The following is a 25,164-nucleotide window of genomic DNA, read 5'->3' on the forward strand; positions in this document are numbered from 1 at the left end:
ACGGAAGTCCCTGATCGTTTTTTTTTTATTTGAAAGTGGGAGAGACACATTTTTTACTTGCAAATACAGAAAGACATGATATGCATATGCATATTGTTTTCATAATGCACACAACTGTTCCGTCTATATCTGTTTCTATAGAACAGACTATTTTTGAAAATATTATTTGAAAGTAAAATTGTCAAAAGATGTTATAATTAAACAAATTCACTTGTCAATAAAATAAAACTATTAAAAGAAAAATCAATACAATAAATATCTTCCACACAAGTTGATAGTTTTCCTGAAAACAGTTTGATTGCTCTTTGTCTTGTCAACATACTTCTCTCGTGAAACGACATCAGTCTTACTCTTCTTCATGTGCCCAGAAAAAGCTGTCATTTGGGTCAGTATGCAGTGTTTCTTTAAGATCTACAGTGAAAAAAAAAACATCCAGTGATTTATGAGTATGTCAGTCAGTTGTTGTTTTCTTATGAAAACCATTAAAAAAATAGTCTATTTTATAATATGCATATAGTGAAACCATAGTTCCAGCCACATGTAATTTTGTGAAGACAGGATCATATTTGCACTGTAAGATCGACAGGACTGCACAAATTGAAAAAATGGATTACCTTCCATGTTAAATCTTCCTGGCAAGATTTGGTCTTCATCCTTTTCAGAATGATCCTCAATGCTGTCGGATGATGTGTCTGTGCAAGATGATAAATATAAGCATGCAGTAGTAACAGGACTATCACTGTCTGTTATTACTAGAGACTTGTTCCATTGTCTAGCATTAGTACATTCTGAACATTTTGGTGGTGATACACCTGGACCACGAGGATAACCATCATAGTCATCTGATCTATTGTAACTTCGAATAGCACCTCCATGATGATTTTTACGTATTCTCTGCCATATATCATTTTCAGGACAAATGGAAATTACCTGATAATGGAAAATCAATTATGTATAAACATGTTTATACTATATATGCTATATATGCTATATATATATGCTTTTGACTCAGGTGTCACCAATGTTTTATTGGAAGCCCTCAACATATGTATCATATGCAAAACGAAAGTTATCTGCTTCATCAGATATCAGAAAGTTGTCTAATTTATGCAATTTAGAAAATTTATATTCAAGGTTGCAACACTAAACTAATCAGGTCTGTGGAAGATGAAATTACAGTGTTTACAGGATGATTGTTTCCCCTTGCAATTATATTTAAGAGGGATTTCAAATAAAAAATGTAAATAAAAAATGAGGAACTGCAGTATTGAGTGTGATAGTGCCACCAAGGTCAAAGTCTGTGAAAGTGCTATCAAAAAGGTGAGCATCAATTTAGTCTCTTATTCAGAACTTGGTCTCAGATTTCAAATAAACTATTATTTATTAAGTCTTCCCCTATTTTATACTACTACATTGCACTAAAACACTTTTTAAGAGTATTGCAGCAGTAAGTGGAAACAAGTTTAAAATAAATAGTGCAGATTAAGTCACTGTTAAAATTATATTTCAATAAATAAAATAAACTTTAGCAATTTTATTTGCTATGTACATTTGTTTGTTAAAACTATGATGATCAATTTTCACATCAGGTAATGTTATGTATAACAGACGCTGGGTTATGAATCAGAATCTCCGGTCCCTCATAGTCATAATGTTCATGGACGGATGAAAAACAATGAAAGGAAAATCAGTAATCTATTAGCTATGCAGTGCAGATGGAAATAAACAAGGAAACAAGATTCAAGGTAAAGGTATAGATGCAGATATTATTTTGCTTTTTCTTACTCGGACAGCTGGATAGTGTTAAAATTGTGGAGCTCTGCCAATGGTGGAACATACCGTACTCAAAAATGATTTTAAATTGTAGTGAACCATAGCAAGTGTATGTGATTAAAAGTCCAGAAAGTTTGTACATGTTGCTCTTTGATTGACAAAGTCACTGTTGATGATATATGCAAATCAATAGCCCCTCTGTTTTTGTACATTAATACATGACAAATGAAATGTCACCATTGTTGATCAAGTGTATGTACCAGTTCTACACAGAACTAATGACTTGGACTGCCTGCCAGACAATTTTACACTAGTGAGTCTCTAATGACTATGTTGGCAAAATGTAGAACATATACTGTATTGCAATTCCAAATTGTAATGCATTGTGGGATAGTTATGTCAGATTGCAGAAGCAGACATGCTTTATGATTGGCTGTTGTGTTTCATTAGGTCATAACTATCCCACAATACACTAAGATTTGGAATTGTGATATGCTCTGTGGCTGTCATATTGTATCATAACACAAATCAACTGTTGTTGATATGCTATAAACACAATTGCCTGTGAACCAACTTTCGACCTAATCGGATAGCTTAAATTTTAGATATAGGCAGAAATGTGCAAAAAAAGATGAACATTGCTTATTTTCTTCAAACAAAATTGCTACCAGGCAACCATCTTGAATTGAATTGTGACATAATCAACTTTCCTTGATCTGCTAGAACACAATTGTCTGTGGACAGTGTGAAATTAAGATATAAGTAGTAATGTGCAGCAAAAGACAAAAATTCATCAAACAAAATGACTGAGAGTCGACCATCTTGGATTTGATTTTAAAACAAATCAACCCTTGTTGATGTGCTAGCACACAATTTCCTGTTAACCAAGTTTGGGTGGCTGCTGGTCAGCCGTATTGCAGAGTCTCAACAAAAATCAAATTGCCTCTTTGTGAAATAATATACTGCCTCGGTATTAAATCTGAACTTAGCAATTGTACTCTCAAGTTCTAAGCAAAAATGAACAAACAAAAAATAACTTTGATGAACAAAAACAATTGATGTGCCCTCAGTATGCCAACAGGTATTACCAATATTCTAAGCTTGAACAAAATTGGTCAGCACAATTTGGAGATAATGCTCAACTCGCTATTTTTGAATCAAATATGGCCAGTTGTTAATTTTGTATCTTTTGTAACAAAAAAGACCTAGAGCATATGTATACCATATCATGTATCAACCATGTACTAAGTCTAGAAAAAATAGGTTCATGGACTGAGATAATGCCGAACCCAATCCAAAGGTGAACAACGTTAATCTTGATGGCATACCTCTTCACAGCATTTTCTGCTGACAGCAGCTCTGTAATCTATTGATTTCCACAATTTATCTCTTTTCTGCAAAAAATTTGGATACCTATCTTTCCAAGCTTTTCCCAATGCCCAGGGAAATATTTCATACTTATAATCTTCTTCATCTTCTTCCATATCATGGGCCAAGTATCTGCATTTGAAGAAAAAGTAAATAATTTGATTGGAATTAGTGATTTTAAGTTAAATTAAATTAATTAGGGTCAGGCCAAATGAAATACAGATATTCACAATTAAATCCATCTACACACGAGTTTATACTTACAAGGCCACAAAAAAATTAGTTCTTGTATAATGCTTAGTAGAATAGTTTGCTCTCTTGAAATATGCAAAAACCATTGCCAACAGATGCTGCAATTAAAACCACAAACCATGTATCACTAGCAAATACACATACAAGAGTTTGAGCATAGTTGTGTTATTAAAAACCAAAAATAAAGGATCCCACACCAAAGCAAATTATTGTGTACATGCTTTAATAAACTAAAACTAGCATGATTGGAGAATGGGAGGAAGGACTATGATTTACATAGCGACCAGCTTTTGACTTTGCATTTTATATTTTCAACTTTCATCTTTTACAAATAGTGCTGCTGGAGACTTACCCTGTCTGCAATTTTTGCACATTTATCCATCCACATAAAATCTTGAATGACATCATCATCTGCGATCAATAATCAAATGATTTTAGCTTAAATATGACAATTTAAAAAATTACCACATAGTTATGAAGTAAGTATATTACATGTATTACATTTAAACACACACACATAAAATCATATATTTTGAGCTGGAAAAAGTGGCCATTTGCCAATTTAATATTGAGTCCATTTCAGTAATTAAGATTTGATTTAGTGATTATGGGTCAAAAATCTACAACTAATTTCCTGCATAAAAAAGGTAAAAGAGCAATACCGTCATATATGATTATAATAATAACGTACGCAAATGCTAATGATGAAGATGAAATACAACTTACTATAAAAGTGATAACCTACCAAACAATCTGAAAAATGCCGCCATTTCTTTTGATTTCACTGTAACAGTAGAATTCTTTGCCCGTTTTGGGGGAGAGAATAATGGTGACATCCTTCCATCTTCTTCCTGGGAATCCGATTCTTTTCGACTTCGTTTCGCCTGCACGACTTTAGGTTTGCGTCCCGCGTTCTCTCGCCGCTGCACCACTTGGGTTTGATTCTTGTTCCTGGAGATAAACACCGGCCTGCTATCTTTAGAGTCGATAAAAAATTGCAGGCAACCACTTTCAGAAAGTGTACTGTCACCCGAGTACATTGGTGGGTGGGCAGAATATCGGCAGCTAAATGTCGATGGTTCACGCAAATCTTCCAAATGTTCGCGATTTGTCCAGAAAGCTTTTTCGAAAGAGGGTAAGTGGTTGTGGTAACCCTCTCCGAACTGATAAAGCGGAGAAAAATGTGGGTTTTTCTGGACACACACCGACATTTAGAATGCTTGCGGATCTTAGAAATCCTGCGCGAGGTGATGTGTAAAGGTACTCAATGACATCACGAAAATCGATTCTTTTTCAGATTTTGAATTTGGCGCCTGATTTCGTCGTCTGCGTGTTTGGGCTCGATATGTGTGATAGTTTTTGTATTCATTACTCACCTGCCAATCAGCTGTAGCCACACGACCGATTCTCCAAATAAGGTCAATACTCCTTATATGGCAATGCGGAAGTGCTGACGTTCACTTGGTCGCCATTTTGTTCAAACTGGTTTGTGGTCTTGGATTTTATTTACAAGATTACCGGGTTTGCTTTACAAAAATGCGTTCCGCACTTTTAGCATTTGGCAGCGTTATGCTCACAGGAGCCGTCGTAGGTCATGCCTACTACCAGAAAAAACAGTTTTACCCATCCGTCGTGTATTTAACGAAGTCTAACCCGAGTATGGCCGTAAGTGTAACACGCTTGTTTCTTGTTGCAGTGTCAGCTTAGTGTTTACAATACGTGTAAGGAGTTAAATTGACCGATATCAATAGTACCGAACGTTTCGAAGATCCGTAAGGCGGTCATCATCGCAAAGCTTTGTCGCCAATCCATCATTTTTTATTTTACTCGATGCATTCATATTGGGACTTGCCCGGACTTCGCTGGTGCCAAACGTTCATTTTGTGAATAGCAATATATCGCGATTCGCCAATATGTTGATAAAGATTGTTTCTCATCGTTTTCTGAAGCAGATGGACATTCCTTGTACATAAAAATACATTCCTGCATTCATTTTGCCTTATTAAAAATGCCATTATACCACTGGTCCAGGTATTCTTATAATATTAATAATTATATTTCTTGTAAATCATTGTACTGTAATTACTTTTCAGGTACTATACATACAAGCGTTTGTTGTAGTGGTACTGATGGGTAAACTTTTCAGAAAAATGTTTTTTGGTCAACTTCGAGCTGCGGAAATGGAGGTTTGTAACTCAACACACAAGTGTACTATCATGCATGTACTACAGATACATGCATGATGTTTTAGTTTCTATTGTGTATATATTAGTAGTGCATCTGCTTGTGTAAATAACAGAAGTGTTTTAATTATCCAGTACTATACAATAAAAAATTAAAAGCAATGTTAGGCCTATCTACGCTTCTGTTGGAGATGCGATGTTATGTATAAATCTCAGACTGCTAAAAGAAAAAAAAAACGTTTGTTAGTGCATAGGGGTGCATAGTGATCTCAAAAATATGATCTTGTTGATAGAATAAAGTATGTACCAAATACTTTCTTGATAATAAACTAAATATACAACTAGGTTATGGTCAGAGGAGATATGGGAAAACTGCATATTGCAATTATTGAACATTTATTTACCCTTTATTAGTCCCCGTTCGGACGCAGTCCGAAAACGGGGACTTATGTTTTGCCCTGTGTGCGTCCGTCCGTCCGTCCGTCCGTGCGTCCGTGATCACCTGTATCTCGAACATGCATGGACCGATTAAGTTCAAACTTCACTCATACATCACACATTATATGGGACATATGCACATGCATTTTTTTCATGATCCGATTAACGATAGCCGAATAGCGGCCATTTTAAGGCCGAAAATGCATCAAAATCGCACATTTTCACCATTCCGGACCCGGATCTCAGTTATGCATGGACGGATTTTGTTCAAATTTGGTACATACATTAAACATAATAGGACCTTGATGCACGTCATTTTTTTTTTTGGATCGGGTTCGAAATGGCCGACTGGCGGCCATTTTGTTTTAAAGAATTCAGTTCTGGATCCGTATCTGAGACATGCTTGGATTGATCGAGTTCAAACTTCACACACACAAGGTACATCATGTCACAAATATGTATGTGCATTTGTTTCATGATCTCATTAACGATAGCCAAATGGCGGCCACTTTAAGGCCGAAAATGCATTGAAATCGCACATTTTCACCATTCCAGACCCGGATCTCAGTTATGCATGGACGGATTTCATTCAAATTTGGTACATACATTAAACATAATAGGACCTTGATGCACGTCATTTTTTTTTCCGGATCAAGTTCGAAATAGCCGACTGGCGGCCATTTTGTTTTAAAGAATTCAGTTCTGGATCCGTATCTGAGACATGCTTGGATTGATCGAGTTCAAACTTCACACACACAAGGTACATCATGTCACAAATATGTATGTGCATTTGTTTCATGATCTCATTAACGATAGCCAAATGGCGGCCACTTTAAGGCCGAAAATGCATTGAAATCGCACATTTTCACCATTCCAGACCCGGATCTCAGTTATGCATGGACGGATTTCATTCAAATTTGGTACATACATTAAACATAATAGGACCTTGATGCACGTCATTTTTTTTTCCGGATCAAGTTCGAAATAGCCGACTGGCGGCCATTTTGTTTTAAAGAATTCAGTTCTGGATCCGTATCTGAGACATGCTTGGATTGATCGAGTTCAAACTTCACACACACAAGGTACATCATGTCACAAATATGTATGTGCATTTGTTTCATGATCTCATTAACGATAGCCAAATGGGGGCCGCTTTAAGGCCGAAAATGCATTGAAATCGCACATTTTCACCATTCCGGACCCGTATCTCAGTTATGCATGGATGGATTTTGTTCAAATTTGGTACATACATTAAACATAATAGGACCTTGATGCACATCTTTTTTTTTCGGATCAAGTTCGAAATGGCCGACTGGCGGCCATTTTGTTAAAGAATTCAGTTCTGGATCCGTATCCAAAACATGTCTGGATTGATCAAGTTCAAACTTCACACACACATGGTACATCATGTCACAAATAGATATGTGCATTTGTTTCATGATCTGCTTAACAATAGCGGAATGATGGCCATTTTAAGGCCGAAAATGCATCAAAATCACGTATTTTTACAATTCCAGAACCGGATCTCAGTCATGCATGGATGGATTTTGTTCAGATTTAGCACAATGTGTTGTACATATGCAGGTGCATTTCGGTCATGATCTGCTTTGAATGTATATGTCACTCAAATATGAACGGGACGGGGACGTGTCATTGACAATGACTTGTTATATTTATCATACACCCTTCACCCAACCCCTAAAATACAATGTAAATCATAATTCATCAAAAAATAACTTACCATGATGTCATAATTTGTCTGCACTCAAAATTTTTAAAACACTAAATCTCCTCTTTAATAATAGTTGGCTAATTTGGACTAGTTTAGAGGGCATTTTTTCTATGTTTAAACATTACAATCTCAGAAAGTTTTTTTGATTTCTACAGCTTAATGAGAAGTTTATTCTACAGTAAACTGTTATGTACCGATATATCGGTACAAATGTATATATAAATTTGTTTCAGAATGATCAAGATTACTACGGCGCACCCCTATACTATGCACTAACACCACATTTTGTATCGTCACAATGCCCACAGGACAAGATTTACTGGTACATGTATTATTCATTAATTAAAACTAATAATATTTTAGGAAAAATTAGGTGACTGTATAAACAGAAAAATATAGACTTTCTCTTGCATTATGTGCTCAATTTGTCCTAAAATGCTTACCCGGTAGTTTAAATTCATGTTTTAGATTTTACAAATTAAATCTTAAATATGATTGAAATTGTGATTTGTCGGATTTCCTGCATATGCTACAATTTGAAAGGAATGTAGCCAACTTTATAACAGGGTACCAGTAATATAAATGGTTTCTGGACTGTAGCATATTGAAGTTGAATAATTGTAACATTGTGGTCCTGGACTGTGAAAACAATTAATTTAAACCCCTACAGTATTATAACACAAGACAATAGTGCTAATTTATGATGCAGATTTGTTTCTATATTTATATTTAGGGGTTTGGTCCCATGACTCGTATGAAAATAAAGACAATGCTCTTAATTTCTATTCATGTTTGCTTATGTTTCAGCATCTTATAGAACGATCGTGGTATGCTGTCACAGAAACGTGTCTTGCATTTACGGTGTTTCGTGAAGACTTTAGTCCAAGATTTGTCGCTATGTTCACATTTTTATTGTTTTTAAAATGTTTTCATTGGTTAGGAGAAGATAGAGTAGACTTTGTAAGTATACAGTGAATTAATCTTTATAAACAAATCCAATATTGCAACATGTTTTTTGTGGTAGCACTCGTACCCAAATGGGTTCCTTCTTGTAGCGTATTTTTGTTTTTAACTCTCACAACCATTAGAAATCTTTTAGAATTGCGATACGACTATCACAACCTTAACTTACATCAGTATGTCTAGACACAATTGTAAATTGGAGGATGTTATAACTTATAAATTCTAATTTTCTAAACAGATGGAGAGAAGTCCAATAATAACTTGGGTTTTCCATCTAAGAGTTGCAGGTATGTATTGCTATTGTTCCCATTGAAGGGAATGATTGACTTTAGTAAATTATAAAATCTGGTACTGTGTATACCAGTATTCCATTACATGTAGAAGCACTTCAAAGCATGATCAAAGAAAGTTTGGTGTACTCAGTGAAGTCAATCATGTGAATTGTTTGCGGCATGACATGCACTGATGAACTCCCTTGAAGTACTTCATACTGTAGTAAATTTTAATTAAGGAAAGATACTTAGGTAAGGTTGTCAGAATTTCTTATTTATTTATTTCTATTTAGGCCACACTGACTTAATTTTATGGATCACATCCGCGCGCGCATTAGTTTTCGCCTGTTCTCAAAAAAAAAAAAAAAAAATCTCCTTCGACGAGTCTCCACAGATCGGTTTTTAGTCTGGAACTTGCCAACTCATATTGTCGCAAAACGCCGGCTTTTCGTAAAACTTTGTTTTGGACTACCTCAAAACGTGTCAGTTATGTCGTAAATGATCTTCTGCGCATGCGTATTGTGTTGCCGGGAATTCCAACATGGCGACCACGCCACCAAAATACGTGTAAAAGCATAAAAGTTCAGAGGGAAAACGGAGTGATTGTTATAGACTGGTACGCAAATGACGTCGGCCAGGGAGATATGACGTTTACACAGCTATAAGGACATATTGTCCAGGGTGGCTGTCCCGCGATGCAACGATGAGAGAAATGGGATAGGAGTGGAGGTGTATGGTGGCCTAGGGATGTGATAGCTGAGAAGGAAGAAAATACCTATTGTTGAAGAGATCGATGTGTGGGGTGTAGAGGAGTGCAAGAGATCTTTTTTTCTTTTTTTTGATACTTGAGGTTGAGATCCCTACACACTAGACATACTTGCAGGGTTAACATGTAGGCTTCATTTCACCTGACAACACAGTTAAAGCTAACAACAGGTGTGTAGAGAGGAGCAAGCAAGGACATTTCTGTATCATTTCAATGTTTTGTTAGTTATTGTCATAATGTAGTGATATTTACATTCCGCCTTGATACACTGTGTTCTGTGGTTCAATTCGTAATACCAGCTCCGTAGTCCTGTGGTTTTAGCATCATTTTTTTTTTTGGCAGAATTTTTTTTTTTCGCCCTCTCGCATTAGTTTTGGGGTCTCCAGAGGATGTCATCCATAAAATTAAATCAGTATGGCCTTATGTCACAGTCATGGTAGTTCTGTGTGTGTATACTAATAGTCAGATTGTAAATTAAAATTTCAAATTAAAATACTGGTATGACCAATAATAATGAATGTTAGTCAATGATCAAACCGTGTCAGGAATAGTGCCACAGTTGATATTTTGCTGTTTTGTAAAATAATTTAATAAGTGTTATAATAATTAAATTAGTGTTTTTCATTCTCTGTACTAAAGATTAAAAAAATTAAATAAAATGTATGAGGTTATCAAGTTCAAAATGTGATTTCTACCTCTGCAAATTGCTGTGTATTCTCAGTCAAATGAAATACAAAGTAGAAAATACCAAAATATAAAATATAAATGCACTTTTAACTTGCATAGTGATAAAAAGTTGAATAATTTATTCAGGCCACACAGTAATATATTTTTAATATTTGACAGATCTCTGAATATGTGTTCAGATTTTCACTGTAGGACAATGGGAGAGTGGGATTATAAACTCCCCATCATGTTAAATATGGGTAATAATGTGTATATCCTATTTTACAGCATTGCTAATGTTTTTAGGAATCATTGATGCATTCTTTATCAATCATGCATACTACAGTACAATAACCAAAGGTGCTACAGTTCAGTTAGTCTTTGGATTTGAGGTAAGTACATACTGTCAGGTCAGGTCAGGTCGGGTCGTCCCGTCCCATTAGCTACATAGACACTGTGACAGAATTATCTTCCATTCTTCATAAACAAGCACTCTACATGTTGTTGTTGAACTGAAACTCTCAGAATCTTTAGAAATGCCTCCTCCCCCTCCCAACACATTGTACCAAAACAACCGGGAGACAGAAATTTTCTAATTGAGACTGTTCACCTTTGCCCTATAGAGTCCCATGTATTAAATAGGTAGCCAGAATAAAATAATATCACATTTATTTCTAAAATTTGTTTTCACTTATGACCTTGTATAGTAACAGACAGTCACAAAGTATCAAATTTTCAGAGACTTTCATAATACTTTAAGAAGTGGATGAAGCTTAGTATTGTTGATGCTTAATTATAGATTTGAACCTTAGGAATCTGTTACTAGGTGATGTTTTGTTCTGTTGCTGCTAATAAAGCTCATCTTGTGCTGAACTTCATGTATATACTATCTTGATTTACAGTATGCTATTCTACTGATCGTGGTAGTGAATGTCTTCCTAAAGTATGTACTGCATACGATAGATCTTCAAAGCGAGAATCCCTGGGACAATAAAGCTGTATATTTGCTCTATACTGAATTATTCTTGGGTAAGTATGTACTGCATACGATAGATCTTCAAAGCGAGAATCCCTGGGACAATAAAGCTGTATATTTGCTCTATACTGAATTATTCTTGGGTAAGTATGTACTGCATACGATAGATCTTCAAAGCGAGAATCCCTGGGACAATAAAGCTGTATATTTGCTCTATACTGAATTATTCTTGGGTAAGTATGTACTGCATACGATAGATCTTCAAAGCGAGAATCCCTGGGACAATAAAGCTGTATATTTGCTCTATACTGAATTATTCTTGGGTAAGTATGTACTGCATACGATAGATCTTCAAAGCGAGAATCCCTGGGACAATAAAGCTGTATATCTGCTATATACTGAATTATTCTTGGGTAAGATGAAATTTCATTTTAAGGTATTACACATGGTTATGTATGCAATGAGCACTGGTGCGTGTGCTTGTGGGTGGATTCGTAAGTAGAAAATGACTGAGACACCTATACATTTAAGGGCGCATACCACTACCATTGAATTTCCATAGACGACAATGTTAACATATGACGAGATTGCTATATGAAAACAAAGTTGAAAACATGGCTCAAAAATGGGAAATCAACATGCCTGTAATCAACCACTTGAAAAAAAACTAACATGTTGGCCAGCTCAAACTCTTGCAAATCTCAGGTAAACAGGACACACCTACTGTATTTGGATTGCACCTAGAGAAATCAAATACACACAGAATAAACTCGCAGGTACAGTCGCTAAGTATGTTGGTCTCACCTTTGACCCAGGTGATCACGCCTTCAAACAGGGAGCACCTGAGAAAAAAAATATTTAAAAAAATTTTATTGGTTTTTGCAAGGCATTTAAATTGATTGGTTGATTAATGGCATGAGACCATAAGCAGGTTAGATAGATGTTTGTTTCCTGTAGATAACATAACATACTCTGGCAAATACACAGACGAGGCATGTATTTGGAAACTTTGATTTGAATATTCTGAAGTACAAGTCGTGGATGCAAATGACCAATCAGTGCTCGTTTTACTACCTGTGCACTGATCATTTGCTTCCTCAAGTAGATTGATTGGTTTCTTGTATTATGTGTAAGCAAGGCAGATCCTGAGTTGTACTGCATTTCATTTGTGTTGGGAAGGCTTCTTGTAATTACCCATGATCCTTTTAATTATTGCCCCCCCCCCCAAAAAAAAACAAAACAAAACAAACAAACAAAAAAAACATTGTGACAATAATAATGTTGTGCACTTTTACCACCTGGCTAACTAAACTTGTTATGTTTTATTACTGAAATCTTGAAATTGTGTTACCACCAGCTACTAATCATTAGACACTCAAAAAGTATCATTCTCTGCTAAGAATTCATTGTTCACTTAATTGATACAATTAAACCAATACTAGTATATTTGTCACAAAATTCTATATTTTACACTGACTAAACAATATTGGCGAAAACGCGTCTGCTTTGTTTGTCCTCAAAAAACAGACTACTCCTAGCAGCATTAATAAAACCAAAGATCAACTAGAGTTTACACTTACTAGCCTGCAGTTCCGCTTACGCTCAACAATTTGTCAACTCAAAACATCAGACTTCCTGCAGGAACCCTCCAGCATAATCCATTCCTCCATCTTAGAAAAAAAAACTCTATGTAATTTCCGCCACAGAGGGAGCACATCACAAAATCACATACTGTGCACATAAGTAGCAAGCAGTCATGCAAATCAAAACTAGAATAAATATAAAAATAAATAATAAGAATTCATGACAGTGTTTTACCACCAACATTGTTTTTATTTCAGGTTTTTTCAAAGTAATTTTATACATGGCATTTATGGCTGTAATGATAAAAGTTCATACCTTCCCACTGTTTGCTATCAGGCCCATGTATCTAACAATGAGGTAAGTTGCATATTTTTCCATGGTGAATTTATAACTTTCCATCCCATTCATTGTGTATTCTTATTTTCATGCGATGCGTGTTAAAGCGGGAGGATCGTCACCTGCGCACACGTGGGAATTGAGTTCCAAGCGACGATAACAACACACGCTAAACACGCAAAGGCTCATGGGTAGATGCTTGTTTGTAAACAATGACACGCTATGGCCGTCTGACGCATGCGCAGAAGTCGAGTGCCCCGCTTTAAATTCTGACTTTGTGCTCAGCCAGAATCATGTGTTCCTGCTGTGTTGGATAGTGCCTAGTGTGCTTACTGATGCATGGAGCATCAATTCGTTTAATTGTTGTGCTGGTTTGTCGCTATTACAGTCAAGGTTTCTATTATACTTATCTTGTGATAATTGTTTTGTTTGACAGGGCATTCAAGAAAGCATTAAATGATGTCATCATGTCTAGACGAGCTATTCGTAATATGAACACACTGTAAGTACCATCATTTTTGTTATAAATACATTTAATTATGTTTGAATGTAATAGTAATACATTATGACAGCTATTTTGAACCTGAAAATTCTAAAAATTCCCATTTTTTTAAATTCGCCATTACAATTTTTTTTTAGTTGTTCTGATAGTCACTGCTGCTAAGTAATCAAGAATGTCTTTTATTTTACCTTGGGTCTGCTATAATAATGTGCATTTAAACCACTAATAACTTACAATCAAGTTTTGTTAAGTACTGCTAGTGGTATTGTACATCATACTGCTGTGGGAGTGTGTGTGCAATGCAATATTCAACCACCACTCCCATATAAAAATATATACTATGGTGCACAGTACAGTTCAGTGGGACCTTAATTTATTCAGAATTGCACTAAAGTTAGAAAGAGATGGCTAAACAAAATTTTGTGGTATGGTTTCCACGATGGGTGCTGTACTAGCTACGTGTGATCATGTGGTGTACCTGTTTTTTAAAGCCAGCATTCAGGCAGATGTTTGGGGAAAATGCGTTGTAAATTGTGGTTTTGTATGGAAATGGTATTAAACTATTCAAATTATAATAAGGTGCATTCTAATTTTGATCTTGGCAGTAATTATACAACTGTCATTCTTATCATAGTTACCCCAATGCCACTCCTGAAGAGCTGTCATCTGGTGACAATGTTTGCATCATTTGCCGAGAGGAGATGGTGAGTGCATGTAAAAAACTGCCATGTGGTCATATCTTCCACACGAACTGCCTGAGATCATGGTTCCAGAGACAGCAGAGTTGTCCCACATGCCGTATGGATATTCTGAGAGCTCCAATACCAACGGGTCAGCAGCAAGGACAACAAACCCCTCAGCAACAGCAGCAGCAACAGCAACAGGCAAACAGTAAGTGGGTTCAAACAGTAATTATATATTTTATTGATACAGCAATTTGAGCAAATAAATTTTACAATATTTGATTACAGTTTAAAACATTTCTTGCCCATAATAATAGCTTGTACATATTTAATTTTGGTCCAAGGGACAACCCAAAAATGATCACTGACACTTTCCCTAAAAGATTTGGTACTATATTATTAGAAGGCATACTTTGTATAATTGATACATTCATTTTTCTATTTTTTATTTCAGTGATGCCAGGACAAGGCCCAATGATGCCTCAGTTTCCAGGTGGTTTTCCGATGTTTATTCCACCCATGGTACCTGGTCAGTTTCCTATGCAGCAACAGCAGCAACCATCCACTACTCAACCAGGTAATGATTGATGAAATGTTTGACAAATTGTACATGTGACTTTTGTTAGAGAGAGTGGCATACTTGCATGATACACAAGTATGGTCAGTTGTTTGATGAATGCTGAAAGTAAATTTTCACTCTTCAAAATTATTCTCAAAAACTCACTTTATTTTGTCTGTATTGTATAACAGCAAGCAGTACGACAGCGACGCCAACAACAAGTACTTCAACCCAACCAACAGCAGTGCCTGGTGGAGCAGCCACCACATACACTATGCCCGGTTCAACAATGGCAGGATTTCCAGGCATTTCGCCTTACATGATGCCACCTATGTTTTCTCCTCCTTTCAGTAAGTACACTATAAAAAATACATTTACATTATAGTATCTGATCAACTGAAAAAACCTAATTCTTGATTTTTTAAATCAGTCAACAACAATGGTGAAGAATCATTGAAAAATCATTGGCTGTCTCCATAGCAACTGGATGTAGATCTCTCCTAAAATCTGATCGCTTGGTTTATTTTTGAAACACAAGCTCCTCCTAAAAATTCAAGAAAATTCATTGCTAACTGATTGAGTTATCTGGCAATGAATAGTCGTTATAAATACATTTTGTGTCTTGTTTTCATGGCAACAAGATCTAAATCTCAACCAACCTTTTAACCAACTGGTACTTATTTTAAAGGGCAACTCCTGCAAATGTCTCGACAATTCCTTAATAGCCTCTTCATTCTTAAAATTGTTTGTGTCGTTGGGGCATGGTTTCCTGAACACGTAATGAAAATTTTAACATAATTTTTTGAGTTATCATGGTTACAGACAGACAAACGCACACCTGCAAAAACATAATAACAATAATAATAAACTTTTAATAGTAAACTGATAAACATTTTTGTTGCTGTATATTTAGATAAAACACACTTATTCTGTTTATGAAAATTAAGGACACTGAAAACTTGTGTAACAGTTAATTCAGTCTCAGTAGGAATGTGCCAATTTTGAGAGTTTGTGAAATTTCCCGTCAAAAAACACATAATTTCATTGTATGTTTTCACCCTCAGCTCCACCACCGATGCCCCCTGCAAACTTTGCTGGCATGAATGATGAGGAATTGCGGGCAATGGAAGGTATAGAGAGAAGTCATGTGGAAGCCAGAGTACAATGTTTACGAAGCATTCATACATTACTGGACGCTGCTATGATACAAATACAGCAATACTACTCACTTATGTCTACTATGGGGTAAGTTCAATATAGCATAATTACACATGTGTTGAAATAAAATAACTTTTAGTTACCTATACATGTACCTATTCTGATTTATTAAAATGTGTGTGTAAATGTACTTTAATCACTCCATGTATATCATTAATTAGCTGATTATACATCATGACCTTCAGTGCGGACTAGCTTTGGTGCTTTTTTTTACATTTGGGTTTTTGGGCCAAATCAACAATCATTTTGCATGGTGATTATAATTATTAGTGTAAGGTATTTTGCATATACATATATATGCTTAGCCGTGCACCGCTTTCGAAAAAGTGTGCAAATGACAATTTTAGTTCATCATATGCCAGATTGAGGGGTGTTAAATTATTAGAGCCTGTGTGAATACACTTGAAGTCAAAATCTTCATTATCGAATGTGTTTGATCATACACAAACTCTTAATTTTCTGCATTTCTCTGAGAATTCTTGAAGGCATTTCAGTAACACAATGTGGAAGTAAATTATCAATGTTGGAGTATGGCATGAATTTTTAAAAAAATATTAATTAACAATTTTTGAATTATGGAATGAAGTTTTTACTGTCGTTCATGGTTAAAAGGTCATTGTCAAAGCATAGTTTACGCATGGTAAGCATGCTCTATGCATTCACAACATATTCATGATGGTCGCTGTATTATATAAATTTGTTTACCGGTACTGGTATTCAGAAAAAAATTAAACAACCAAAGATTAGGTTTTATGGTTGGACAGTCAAAATCATAAAAAACTAAAGGTCATCATTTTACAAGGAGTTAAAACCACTCTCTCATCTTGTGTATCACTGTGTGATTTTTTGCAGACCTCAAGCTAATATGTATCCTGCTCCGGCTTCGGCTTCAGCTTCGGCACCTGCTCCTGGTGTTGGAACCACACCAGCTGAACCAACCAAACAAAGTGATTCTGTCAAAGGAGAGACACAAGCAGCGACCAGTGAGAAACCGTCTTCTCTTCAGTCTGATGAAGGTAGGTACTCGCATATGACAAGTTTAATATTGCTTTTTTCTTGCTTTGCTTCTCCCAGTGTTTATCAAAGTCACAGAGATGACTTTAAATGTCTCGATGCAGCAAGATAGACCTGACACTCATGCAAATGACAGAGGTGTCTTTATGGTTGAAATAAAGCATGTAATGATTTGTTTTGTTTATGCAAGCTTCTGTGCAAATACTGTGTATGCACACATTCATCCATGTTAGTTTACCACATCCAATGTAACATGCGGCAAAGAAAATAACCAGTTCTATAATTTTTTACTTGGTAGTTACTGTAATCAACACCTGTATCATGAAGTCAAACTCGCAGTAGATGAAATTGAAAGGCAACACTGTTTGTGCTTTTATATTGCAGATTTGAGTGACCTCGAAGGTGCTGTCGGTTTCACGCCAGTCGAAGAAGTAATTATTCCCGAATACCACGATGAACCTGTTGATGAAATTGATCATCAAGAGATTCGAAGGAGGAGAATTGAGCGACTCGAAAGTGAAACAAATTTGGCTGCACTCGACAAGGAGAGTGAAACCAAATAAACATTGTTCACGCATTTAATGCCACTACAAATTTACATACTAAATTTATGTAAGTTACAGCTGCCAAGGACTGAAAATAATGAATGAAAAAGACAAGGTTGTAATAGGAGACTCAAATTATGTGTACGATTACAGTTTAAAATTGGATTCGTTATTTATTACGTTAACTCTACTTCCTGAATACCTTAGCATCACGATAGCCTTGCGACATTTAGTTCCATCCTGCTGAATGATTGGTTGGTTTAAACCTACCTTTATTTTATTGATAACCACAACTTAGTTTTATCTTGTATATTTTTTTTGGAAATTAAATTTTTTCTTTCACTTGAATAATTGTAGACTTATTTCAATTCTTGATTTTTGTTTTCATTCAGCCAAAATTTAAGCCCTATGTTCATCACAACTTTATATTTCTGTGTCTCTGGACCATTTTGTTTCATACGTACCGGTAATCCTTTAATTTGCTTTAGGGACAGCCATTAAAGTTGGTTGTTTGCTGAAAGAATTGACAGGGCTAACTTTGATATTCCATTTGAAACTGCCACTAATAAGATGGCAATATTCAGGGCCTGAAATTCATGGTGGCTTCACAGGCAGTTGCCTTGATGCCCAATGAGTTTTCCTTTGTTTTAATGTTTTCAATTCCAAATTTAATCTCCATTGCAGTATTGTACAGTAAAATTCTTACAGCGTAGTCCAGTGTTACACTTACATGTGTAAAAAAAAGAAAAGTGATACCTATTTTATTTCTGTAGAACTCTTTTCTGATTCACAGTAATATTAAGAGAACTATTTAATTTTTCAATGATATTTTAATAAATTTCATATTGTGCAATGTAATTTAAGATTCACAATTTTTGTTTGAGGAATAAAAAAAGTGACGCACTGCCCATCATTGCTAATGATAATGTCTTACAAACAGGAATATGTGCAAACAATGGCAAGCTGGTCTGGCTTTATTCGCCAAGCATGCATTCACATCAGAGTCCTCTAATTACGATATAATGGGCAGTGCACAGGTTCTACTAGATAGATAGAATATCTCCAAAAACAAGGGTTCGTTTCACTGAGCAATACAATGTTCCAAAAGTTGACTGGCAAATTTCTCAAATGAATTTAAAGCCACAAATAATTTTACTTGCAAAATAACCTGAATTATTACAAATGCGTCACTCGTGAAAATAACTTCCATACGCAATGAAAGCCACAGGGGGGCGGTGTAGGGTTCTGTCTAATTCCTACACTTGAGGAAATGATTGGTTTATTTTTGAAAGCTGTATTTTGAGCAGTATAATGACCGTATATGGTCATGTGATTTCATTAAAAATGCAAAAATATCTCATCTGCAGCAATGTGCAGATTGACATTCAACCTGCTTGAATGCATATCTGTATGCTATTTAATGTTTACATGCCTATTATAATCACTTTGTAATACACCAGGTTGCCGAATAATCTGCTATCTCTGACGAATTTCTTGTTGTACAAATCTTAATGCACCTAAACAGACAACGCTTATTGAAGTATAAGAAGCGGTATATTAATTTAGTCTTTTTCGTCTCTGTTGGACGTACTGTAGTTCGAAACAGGGACTTATGTTTTGGGTTCTGTCCGTCCATCGTCATTTCTCAGAGACGCATAGACGGATTTTCTTCAAAGCTGGTACGAAGACAAGTCATAATAGCAGACGTGCAAATGTGTTTTTTTTTGATTTGGTCGACCTTAGATGGGTCGGCGGCCATTTTTGTCCCCAAAAAACACCAAAAATCAACATTTGGACATGTTTCTCAGATATGCCTTGAACGATTTCATTCAAACTTGGCAGTAATATCAGTCATTGTGGGTTACTGATGCACGTCATTGTTTTTCGTAATTCAATTCAAAATGGCGAACTAGTGGCCAATTTGTTTTTTTACAAGTGTTCTGCTATTTTACAAAGATGTTTGTACAGATTTGGGTTAAATTTTGTACAAAGTCAAGATATAAATGGTTAAATGTTGTGTTCAGTTATTTTTTTTCATCGCAATTTAGCCGAATGGCAGCCATTTTCGTCAAAAACAAATAAAATAACAAAATTCAAACATGATTACTGATGTACATGTACTTCTTTTGCTGTAAATATGAACTTGCATAAGAATACAGTTAATCAATTACTATAAAAAGCAGTTGTAAATAATTTGCCAACAAATTTCAGTTAAATATCTTACAACATGCTCTTCATATTGGCAAGCATGGCTGAAATTTTTCTTTAATTATCTCTGCCTGCCTCCCTAAATGTACATTGTAAAGGTTATTAGTAAATAGAAAAAGTTGAGTTGCCCCTGCTCATTTATTAAGTTTTGTGTAAATTGTACTTGGTAGATGCAATGCATTGTGAACGTAAGTACATGGATGCAGCCTTTATAACCATTGGATTGAACAATGGAATGAGAACTTGTGTCTTGTCTGTCAACATCGTTTCTCTGATATAAACTCATTATTCAAGGGAGTGCATGTCATGCCGTAAACAAGTCACATGACTGAGTACACCATTGTGGAGGTGAAGATATGATTGTAACTGGTTGGTCTGTATCTCAACATATTTCTTTAATATTAAAAACACAATTTTCTAAATATTTGCTAAAATAAATGAATATTAACAATTCTGATATTTACTTCAGGTACCCATTTTCAAAGTTTATAAAATGGTCTATATAATTAATATAGGTTATATCAAATGGCACCAAGCAAACTAAGTTTGTGAGGTTATTAATTTCAATATAACAGTAGTGCTAAATGAATTTTCTGTGGTATCCAATAATGCATTGGATTAATTAAAATTATGAAGGAGACATACCTGTTTAACATTTTCAGTACTTCAATTTTTCGGGTACAATATTTCACAGTATGAATATCATCAAATTGCTCTAGAATGGCATTGGCTTTCTGGAAATCAAAACATAAAAGTCTATTGTTATTGTTTACCAGATCCCGGCCAGGAGGATACCAATTTACATTGTACATGTAATCATGATAGTGGATAAAAAGTACATTTTTTTTGCTGTGCGTGATTACCATTGCCTGGCGCCAAACTTGAACGGTTATAAAATTACGCTCGGGAACGATATTGTTTTGTTTTCATGAAAAAAAAATGACACACTCAATTTGAAGAAATGGTTCTATACTTCATTTCACACAAAAAAAAGACATTTCATTGACGATTATACGGAGTTACATCTCTGAATGTTGATGTTGATGTACACAGCCTTCGTGGGGTATTTTGTTTTCATTCTAACGTCAGACTTTACCTTACGATTGTTTCGCCGCTCAGTCCTGCGGTCTCTTCTCGTGTTTGGTTTCTTTTTGTGGACGAATACCGACCCATATATCAACTTCTTTTTTCGGAATGTATTCCAACAACTCGGTCTGCAAATTCCGTTCAAAACAACTTCGCGCGAAATGGTCCTGGCAAACAACTTTGTTTTTCCCGAACTGATGAACATGCAAACACTGGACCTGTCATTTTCTTTAAATGATTGACATTAGTTTGCTTGACGTTGAACATAATACGTGTCGCATTTATTGGTAATTCAACTATTCTCAAAGGTACTTGTACTAAATGTACTAAACATCAAACAGTCTGGCTATTGTTTTTTTCGAAAAGAACATTGACGGTCGGACGAACGACAGTTAATCAGTATAATATGATCAGCACCGTTGCTGTGTCACCTTCGATGACAGCGGAGCTAAAAAGTTTTAAAATATTAGTATTCTAGTCGAAAATAAAAAAACTTCCTATAATCATTGGCTATTTTGTCAATAAAATAATGTAAATGTATAATCTTCAGTCAGCCAATCCTAATCAAACAATACAACAATATTCGACAATGCTACGTAAATGGTGTTTGGCTGAGTATGTACATTCAATATTATTTTATCAAAATGACTTACAATAGACCATGATAATCCTTGTTTCGCCATGTATTGTATATTTCTGTTATTTTAACACATTGTTTTTGGCACTAGACTTTTATTTGTCACTATAATATTTATTTTAATAACTAGATTCCACATCTGCTGAATAATGCGCCATTTACGTTTGAAATTAACAGGACAGTCCCAAATATGATTTTTACAATGACATGTACGCAATAATATTTACACGTTGTGCAAGTGTCCTCGACAAGCATTGTTCTTACAATTAGTAGAACACCGGGAAGTATATCTTCACCGGAGCTAATGTCGCTTGTTAATTCCTGGCTTGCCTCCACAGTCAGCAGGCGCACACGTGATAATAAAATAAATACGATATTTACTGTATGGGGGCCGCCATCTTGAATGCAGCATAAAACTAAATAATTGATGCTGCATTTAAGATGGCGGCCCCCATATAGTAAATATCGTATTTATTTTATTATCACGTGTGCGCCAGCTGACTGTGCTTGCTTCGTACCTGTGCGTCACACCGAAGATTCGTGGCAGCGGAAGAATTGTCGCACTGAAATGCATGCAAGAAATCTGAAATGCGTGTAGGTACAATGCACGTGCATTGCGTCTGCTAAGAATAATCACGGTGGACAACAGTAATTCAACAGGAGCAGTTGAACGGGTTGAACAGAAAATTATTCAATGTGTGATATTATTTGATTCTTGATTCTCAAACACAAATTATCAAATATATTACAAAACTGTAAAATGTAAATCATGAATTTGTTTTATCTGTAAAGTGTAAAAACCTATTTTACTGTAAATTGAACTTTCAGTTTATTTTCTGTAAAAACGTAAAATGCATTTTTTTATTTGCTTTAACCCGTGTGTCCACATGTAGAATATTAGGATAACTCGATCTCAAATGTTCCATGCAGAGAAAAAACATGACACTTTAGCTACCCCACTTTGTCAGATGGGTTGTTGAAACACCCACGTTCATATATTAGATGGATACAGCGAATCTGTATTCTATGAACACGCTCTGACAATTTTAGACATTGCCTTGTGGCATGTGATTGATTATGTCTGATATTTTGTTTCTGGAAATCACACATTTATATTTATTGTTTATTAGCTCAAGGATGTTGTCCTAGCAACCTGTTTGTATAGATTGCAGGGATCACACAGCTGTCGTGGCAGAGCAGAAATGAATGGTAAACTCATATCTCTCGCACCTTGATCTGATTTGCATGCTTTGTTCACGCATTATGCTGTGTTTGACAGTATCAAATTTCAATCTGTCCGAGTTTGTTTTACCTTTATCTTTGTTTGCGTTAGTAATGTTATATTAATCATATCTGATTATATACTCAATAACCATGTTACTAGTAAAAGATATTACTATTCTGTAATCGAAGTTATAAAAATGGTTACATCTGTGACATTGATATTCAGATATTTTATAACTGTCATATTTCGATGCTCTCACTTTACTAGCTCGCAAGCGGGAACTGACATTTTAGAAAACATGTTTCTTGAATGTAATAGTGGTAATTATGATTTTGAGTAATTTTGTTCAGTTACTTTTTGGTAGGATGATACAGTGCTGTTAAAGCGCGGTGGTCGTCGCGCAGCGCGTGTTCGAATTTCATGTAAATAAACAATGTATTTTACACGCGTTGTATACGTCGCTATGAGTCCCATATTGAACAGGACGCGACACCAAGACTGCCGCCCTTTAAAAATGGCGATAACAGAACACCAAATATAGTAGTATTGTGCACTAATTGTGGTCCATGCTATAAAATATTAACAACCATGGCATGGAGCGCTGGTGATATACATTTAATTAATCGACCAGAATAATACATCCATTCCATTGTATTAGACGGAATGGCATCTAGGTTATATTGGACGGAAAGGCATCTAGCTTATATTGGACGGAATGGCATCTAGCTTATATTGGACGGAATGGCATCTAGCTTATATTGGACGGAATGGCATCTAGCTTATATTGGACGGAATGGCATCTAGCTTATATTGGACGGAATGGCATCTAGCTTATATTGGACGGAATGGCATCTAGCTTATATTGGACGGAATGGCACCTAGCTTATATTGGACGGAATGGCATCTAGCTTATATTGGACGGAATGGCATCTAGCTTATATTGGACGGAATGACATCTAGCTTATATTGGACGGAATGACATCTAGCTTATATTGGACGGAATGGCATCTAGCTTATATTGGACGGAATGGCATCTAGCTTATATTGGACGGAATGACATCTAGCTTATATTGGACGGAATGACATCTAGCTTATATTGGACGGAATGACATCTAGCTTATATTGGACGGAATGGCATCTAGCTTATATTGGACGGAATGGCATCTAGCTTATACAAGACGGAATGGCATCTAGCTTATATTGGACGGAATGACATCTAGCTTATATTGGACGGAATGACATCTAGCTTATATTAGACGGAATGACAACTAGCTTATATTGGACGGAATGACAACTAGCTTATATTAGACGGAATGACAACTAGCTTATATTGGACGGAATGGCATCTAGCTTATATTGGACGGAATGGCATCTAGCTTATATTGGACGGAATGACATTTAGCATATATTGGACGGAATGACAACTAGCTTATATTGGACGGAATGACAACTAGCTTATATTAGACGGAATGACAACTAGCTTATATTGGACGGAATGACAACTAGCTTATATTGGACGGAATGACAACTAGCTTATATTGGACGGAATGACAACTAGCTTATATTGGACGGAATGACAACTAGCTTATATTGGACGGAATGACAACTAGCTTATATTAGACGGAATGACAACTAGCTTATATTGGACGGAATGACAACTAGCTTATATTGGACGGAATGACAACTAGCTTATATTGGACGGAATGACAACTAGCTTATATTGGACGGAATGACAACTAGCTTATATTGGACGGAATGACAACTAGCTTATATTGGACGGAATGACAACTAGCTTATATTGGACGGAATGACAACTAGCTTATATTGGACGGAATGACAACTAGCTTATATTGGACGGAATGACAACTAGCTTATATTGGACGGAATGACAACTAGCTTATATTAGACGGAATGACAACTAGCTTATATTGGACGGAATGACAACTAGCTTATATTGGACGGAATGACAACTAGCTTATATTAGACGGAATGACAACTAGCTTATATTGGACGGAATGACAACTAGCTTGAAAGGTTAGCTCCTCTAAGTCTAGACTGCATCTCATCATCTAAAGAATTACAATTTTAATTGATGATAAAAACCTCATTGTCACTAAATATGTAAGTATTTCACCACTTTTTCGTAACTAAACATATACACTATAACGATGAGACACA

At 35.6% G+C, this 25,164-nt stretch overlaps 2 protein-coding genes across 2 annotated transcripts; one reads left to right on the top strand and one right to left on the bottom strand.

The window, feature by feature from the left end:
- Positions 1-346: 346 nt before the first annotated feature.
- On the bottom strand, positions 347-4,604 carry LOC100367472 (speedy protein A-like). The gene is made up of 6 exons (XM_002737135.3): positions 4,139-4,604; positions 3,746-3,804; positions 3,406-3,491; positions 3,102-3,273; positions 615-930; positions 347-411 (listed from the first exon to the last, which is right to left on the bottom strand). The coding sequence occupies exons 1-6, from the start codon at positions 4,602-4,604 to the stop codon at positions 347-349; spliced, it is 1,164 nt and encodes a 387-aa protein (XP_002737181.1).
- Positions 4,605-4,857: 253 nt separating this feature from the next.
- LOC100370827 (E3 ubiquitin-protein ligase synoviolin B-like) lies at positions 4,858-18,181 on the top strand. Its single transcript, XM_085492600.1, has 14 exons — positions 4,858-5,058; positions 5,487-5,579; positions 8,554-8,706; positions 8,948-8,996; positions 10,702-10,805; positions 11,316-11,442; positions 13,231-13,330; positions 13,746-13,811; positions 14,446-14,702; positions 14,949-15,071; positions 15,245-15,403; positions 16,118-16,298; positions 17,124-17,287; positions 17,670-18,181. Exons 1-14 carry the CDS (start codon positions 4,930-4,932, stop codon positions 17,846-17,848), a joined length of 1,884 nt encoding a protein of 627 aa, XP_085348726.1. The 5' UTR covers positions 4,858-4,929; the 3' UTR covers positions 17,849-18,181.
- The last annotated feature ends 6,983 nt before the right edge of the window (positions 18,182-25,164 follow it).

The sequence above is a fragment of the Saccoglossus kowalevskii genome, chromosome 2 (genome assembly GCF_978046115.1).
Source record: "Saccoglossus kowalevskii chromosome 2, keSacKowa6.1, whole genome shotgun sequence".
NCBI lineage: Eukaryota > Metazoa > Hemichordata > Enteropneusta > Harrimaniidae > Saccoglossus > Saccoglossus kowalevskii.